At 37.5% G+C, this 6,306-nt stretch overlaps 1 protein-coding gene across 3 annotated transcripts in view; it reads right to left on the reverse strand.

Annotated features, from left to right (window-relative positions):
- abcb5 (ATP-binding cassette, sub-family B (MDR/TAP), member 5) overlaps window positions 1–5,883 on the reverse strand; it is a 63,490-nt gene extending 57,607 nt beyond the window's left edge. For 2 of the 3 annotated variants that reach the window (XM_036596643.1, XM_036596634.1), the window contains exons 1-8: window positions 5,834–5,879; window positions 4,720–4,778; window positions 4,394–4,511; window positions 3,710–3,773; window positions 1,977–2,127; window positions 1,664–1,745; window positions 527–718; window positions 226–397 (exon numbers count right to left, since the gene is read on the reverse strand). In XM_036596643.1, the coding sequence (XP_036452536.1) occupies window positions 226–397; window positions 527–718; window positions 1,664–1,745; window positions 1,977–2,127; window positions 3,710–3,773; window positions 4,394–4,511; window positions 4,720–4,778; window positions 5,834–5,865 (870 nt within the window). In that variant the 5' untranslated portion in view covers window positions 5,866–5,879. Of the gene's footprint in view, window positions 1–225; window positions 398–526; window positions 719–1,663; window positions 1,746–1,976; window positions 2,128–3,709; window positions 3,774–4,393; window positions 4,512–4,719; window positions 4,798–5,833 lie in introns of all 3 variants that reach the window. The other variant, XM_036596651.1, reaches the window with a different exon arrangement.
- Window positions 5,884–6,306: the final 423 nt, after the last annotated feature.

Raw genomic sequence — 6,306 nt, forward strand, 5'->3', positions numbered from 1 at the left:
ATTTTTAGATTAAAGCAGAAGTCCTCAGATTCAGACCTTGAATTCCTGTTTCTTGGAATGGAGGAGTCTAGGTGGCTTATTATTTATATCAATAAGGTTGAGTTAAAAAGCAATGATTACAACAAGTAGGACCAGATTTTATTTCTGATATTTCCATTATATTAGTAGTTTGGCTTCTCTTAGCTTCTGCGAAGATGAAATTTTCAGAATGCCATCTGTACGTACTTTGGACCACACTGCAGCTGAACCTGCCAGTAGTGGACTGACTGACAAAATGACCAGCGTTAGCTTCCAGCCATAGATGAATCCGATGATTATGCCTGTGATAAATCTGCAGAAGAACTGGACAAAGATACAGATCTTGTCTCCCAGGCCATCGTTGATTGTGTTAATGTCACTGTTCGGATCAAAAAGGGAAAAAGTCATATTAATGTCATTCAATTATAGACCAATGACCAGGAATTCCCAAAGTTTTAAAATGTCCAATGGGAATAAACAGTGTTTCAGGCGTTACTGATCAACTTACTCTGTGAGTCGAGTGTTGAGTTCTCCAATGGGATGTGTGTCAAACCATGCCATCTGCTGGTGGAGGATGGCGTGGAAATACTTTTCTCGGATCCGTTTGGTCTGTTTGGTGGCTGTCAGTAAGAACAGCATGACCTGGAATGTTCCAAGGAGCAACACTGCAGCCCCAAGTCCAACAAAGTAATAAGAGTTCCTTTAGGATACAAGAAGAAGAAGATCTAAGATTTGACAACTCTCAAGTTAAACATATGGCCAATTTAAGGGAATAGATTACGACTAAGCCTAGACTGAAAATAATTTCCAATGTTATTTCTCCATTCATACTTAAATTTAGTCCAAGATTATGCTTAATCAATGTCTAGGAAACCAACACAAAGTCTTATAACAGCACTACACTGTAAAAAAAAACATAAATAAATAAATAAAATATGTAAATTGTTAATGTGCTAAAACTTACCGGCTGCGGATTTGACACATAGTTACTGTAATTAAAATAAACTGTAATAACATGTTGTAACTATTTTTAAATGGGATACAAAACTGTATTGTTACAAGACTTTATAGCAGTAAATGCTTTATGTCATTAGCATTATCCTGTTCCCTGTTAGCTTGCTGCTAACATAGTATTTGGAATAGGTGCTGGCAGCAATTAGCATTGTTGTAGTGAAGGTTAAACACTGCTATATAATGACATACATGACATAAAGGGTCACCTAAAAATCCCAGACTTTATTTCCTGTCGGTACAGGTTATGTAGCTATAAATAGCTGTCTAGCACTAAAAGAATTAATTTGGTTCAACAAAGTGTCTGTTTCAGTAGTGACTGTTTCAGTAGTGACTGTTTCAGTGACAATTTTAGCTGATTTTGAGCTCAGAAACTCAGCAGTTCATGACCAGCAAACACAGCTTTGAACAGCTGTTCACACAGAAAATCATCATATTTTACATTAAAACACTAAAAAGATGAGAATCTGTGTTTCAATAGTGATGATTCTTTTTTTTCTTCTTATTTAACAATTAAACTCATGAGAAATCAAAATCTTTCAACCTACGAAGAAATAAAAAGACCTTTAAAAAAACCACTGAAATGTTGGTTCATTCATGAAATAAACAACGAGTATGACCGAGGGTAACTCACATTGTCATTTTTCCTTCAATGTCAACTCCAGGAATGGTCACACAGCCTGAGGAGCTCATGGTGATGTTAAAGGTGTAGTTTCCTGTTAAGTTTCATTCAGAGGGAGAACAAAAAGCTGAAAACTAGCCAAAAACTTCTGAAAGTTAAGAACATCTACACGATCCTGCATTAGAAACAATAAACTTTGCAGACTTCTGCAGGCTGATTAGACCTTACTGAATGCACACAAGACAAGAAAGTAGTCAGTGCTCTAAATGGACCTCAGTGCAGTTCTATAAATTAGTGGGAGTGCAATGTGGAACTTTATGCATACCGGTTAAATTGAATTGTTGTCCGCTTTGCACAAAGCTGTCAGTCATGCCCCCGAACACGACGCACAGGAGGGGCAGGGCAGCTCCGTGAAGAGCAGCACACAAAAGAGCGATCAGCATCAGGAACACCTCTGGACAGGTGGCGTAACGAAACTGCAGTGACAGAGAGGAGATAGGTGGCGCTACACAGTGTGGTTTTCATGGATTCACATTCCAAGCCATCTACTATCTGTATAATGTAAAGGAACCTGCATTTCAAAGTGACCTTTAAATCCAACTCACAGAATGAACCATGTGCAAAAGATGTACTGCTTTTGCAGCATTTACTGACTCTTAAGGGCTGTTGTGGGCTGGAGGTTAGGGAAGTAGCCTTGTATCCAGAAGGTCACTGGTTTGATCCCCTGAGCTGACAGTGACTGAAGTGCCATTAAGCAAGACACCTAACCCCCAGCTACCCCAACAATGTGTGTATGTGGTGTGTCACTGCACAAATGGGTTAAAATGCGGTGGTGAATTTTCCCCGTGGTGGGACTAATGATGGTAGCATAACATTAAACGGCACTGCTGCCATGTTAACATTGCACTCAGAACATCAGAACTGAAGCTGTTCCGGTTCAGTCTGGCAATGTGAACGCAGATTTCGGTTGATTTTACATGGTGAACTGTTAATGCAAGAGCGCAATACTCAGCCATAACACTCACAACAATTTCAACAGCCAATCAAAATGCTAATAATGCACCATGTGATCTAAACAAAAGTTTCATCCAATTGATTTCAGTCATGGACAAAAAATAATAATAAGCTAGCTAGCTAAAGTTAACATGACAGCTGCTTCCCTTTAAGTTTGGCTGTGTTAGCTTGTGGTTATCACAGTCTCCGTGGCTAGGTAAGATCTCTTCTCTTGGCATAATAAATACAAAGATTCCAATATAAATTTGAAGTGCAATGACCATGAAGGACGATCCTAATTCTGATGTCTTTATAGGCGAATTGGACGATGGCTGATTTTTGTCCAGTTTTATGTACTTTCTGTTAGCCACAGTTACAATATAAATACCAATGTTTGCTATTGCTTACTTAAATAATATGAATTAAATAAAATGGTGCATCGAAAGAAAAAGGTGAGATGCTGTTTAGCACAATGAGTTGTGCATAATTATGCTATGCAAGTTTGGTCCAGAAGTGGAAGAAGCATTCAAATGCACTCACCTGCCTCACATTATTGACCTCTTAAAAAGGACCAAAATCAAAAGGCATAATTTTACTGAACGGCCACATGACTCCTAAAACTGGTAGAAAGCTACATAAAAATTCAAGTGATTAGATGTCTGATGCTTGTTGGAATTGGCCTTTAAAATGTCATAAGGGTATGGGTTAGTGTCAAGTGTGACTTCCCATTTGGAAATCTGATAGATGGCAATACACACACACACACACACACACACACACACACACACACACACACACACACAATCTAATCTGCTTATTTTAGATTTAATTAAAAAAACAATTTAAAAAATAAATACAAACATTTTTAACGCCCATCGTGACAGAATGATTTAGCTAGGCTTGCCAGTTGCTGGCTTGCTAAAATAATAAATTGTCTTATTGCCTGAAATTATGCTTGATGTAACTCCCATCATGAAATTAGCTACGTGAAAGTCTCAAGGAAAGCCAGCTTTACAACTGACACCTGCAGCCCTATTATGCAAGACATATGCAGCACTGCCTTACCAGCTGGAAAAACCCGACTGATTTCACTGGCTTCTTGGCCTCTTTGGGCTTCTTTTTCTTCTTCCTAAATAGTGAGAGAGTGGTAATGGTTATGAAAACCTATTTAATGTGGAAGGGTAGCTTCATATTTCCTTAATGTGATTCTTCAGTGGTTCTCAACCAGTGGTGCAACTAGTCTTTGTACCCACAATTAACAGCTGAAGCATTAATTACTTGAAACATAATGAAAGAACTAAATTACAATGTAATCTGTTTAACAGGCTGATGTTCTCTTAATGAGCGCCAGTCCATCCACTAGCATGTAATATTAGCCTTAATGTTCACATTAGATTACTTCTTTAAGATTTTAGAGGCATAAATATAAGTATATTTTCCCTGCAATATTCTGAGGATGTTTTGGGAATGTTGTTAAGTTAACAGGTAACGTTCTGGAAAAAAAAATAAAAAAATATCCCACTGAAAACTTTAAAAGAACATTGCATGGTAATATTTTCAGAACGTTCTCTAACCCTAGAACAAAAAAACCCTAGCTGGGTCCCCTTCCCCCGCAGAAGTTACACCACTGTTTTCGTCTCAGGTCCTACCCCTGACTTAAACTGATACAGGGGCCTCCAGGACCAGGACTGAGAATCACTGACCTAAAAGACTCAGTAGAAAGCAAAATATCAGATTGTTATCATGTACTTCTTGTTCTTTGACTTGGAATCGAACTCCTTCTCAGGTTTGTCGTCGTCAGGTTTCTCGTCTTGAGGTTTCTCATCCTGGGAGAAGGCGAGATTGAGGTGGCCCACAGGAATCACCTCTGAAAGGAAGAAAAAGAGGAGGGATTATTTAACCTGCAGGCGCTCCACATGGAAACAATGAAGATGGTTGATAACTTGTTTAATGTTGCCTGTAAATGAGCAGGCATTTAAAACCAGACAAACAAGTGGAGCTCCAGCAGAGATTAAATGTGTTTTGTAATAATGATTCATATGCAGATTGGATTACACAACTGAAAGTAAACACACCCTGATGGGCAGGTGGCTGTTCAGTTTCTGCTGCATTCGGTTCTTCTCTCATGTTGACACTGTGGAGTTTAGGTGTTTCTAGAAAAACAAATCAGCATTTATCTGAGTAAGAATTTCCAGATTTGAGAAGTTTGCACATTAAGTCCATAGAGGAGTCTATTTTTATTTGCATTAGAGTTCGGTCTGAACACAGATGATGCTTCAAACATTAGATGTAAGAGGAGGAACACTCCTGCAGTGAACTAGAAAATGTGGTCAAATCAAACAGTCAAACAAACAGTGCTGTATGATAGGACTTTATCTGAACCTTACTTACTAATACATGTACACTGAGAGCCTTTACAACAGAGCTGACTGTGCAGCTGAATCTCATATATATCACATGTAGTAAATATGGCATGAAGGTATGACATAATTAGACACTCTCTACCAAGTAAGACATGATGTTAATGCATGAAATTTAAGAACATTAGCTGCACTGTCTGCAACGCAATAATTTTGTAACATAACATAATTTTATGGAATCCATAAATAAATAAACCATGAGGTCATATTCAGATAATTTGCTAAGTACACTCTTGTTTAGTAAAGATAGTGGTCCTATACAGAACCGTGAGAACATGAAAAATCTTTTGCATGCTTAAAGAGTTCTTTGCATGGTGGAGAATGTAGAGAATATGTTGTATATTGTTCTATATAGAATGTTTTTGAAAAGGGTTCTATATAGCACCAAAAATGGTTCGGATACTGTTATGATCTCAAATTTGTAATGGCAGAAGAAGAAGTGCTATAAAGAACCACATACAACACAATTTCCATCAGTCTGAAGAACACTGTTTGAATGTTTATGGTCATATGATCATGTATAAGAGTGTTGGGCTCAACATTTAGCAGTTTTCAATAACTGCAGTGGAAAATTAGACCACTTCCTTATGAGATTCAAAATAAAAAAAAAATTGTATTTAAGTGTTTTTAAATGTTGAAGCAGGAATAAACATATGCACTGAAATGTATAAACCATGAAATATTGCAAACATTGAAAAATATTTTTTCCCCAATCATTCCCCAGATATTTTGAAAATTTAAAAAAAAAACCAACAACAAAAAAACTTACCAGTGATCGCAAATAGTAGGTGAAGGAAACATGGAGTTCACAAATCTTTGTCCTACTGGAGGTGATGCTTTATAGACTATGTTACGTAGGCAGTCCCAGGGACACACCCCCAGCACTGTGTCAAGAGTCACAGGTAAAAAAAAAAAAATGTGAGAATGAATGTTAAAAAAGGCAGGTGACTTCTGCCCCTGTAACGCAGATAAACAATAATCTGCATGCTTGATCTTCCTGTCTGGCGACATAATCCCTGTCAGGTTCATTTAAGGATACATAAATCTTAGATGCATTTATCTGATTTTTCAATACAAACAAAACAGTAAAATTTGCTTCCAAATTTGTTAATTTCTACATTTACTCTCTAACTCATATACACAGTTTCCTTGTGTTATATTCGGATCAAAATGACCCATTTATGAGGCAGAGCTAAAGAATCATGTCTGTTTTTAAATGTAGTGCCACCTGAGGGCCCAAAG

Source organism: Colossoma macropomum, unplaced genomic scaffold (genome assembly GCF_904425465.1).
Source record: "Colossoma macropomum unplaced genomic scaffold, Colossoma_macropomum, whole genome shotgun sequence".
Taxonomy (NCBI): Eukaryota; Metazoa; Chordata; class Actinopteri; order Characiformes; family Serrasalmidae; genus Colossoma; species Colossoma macropomum.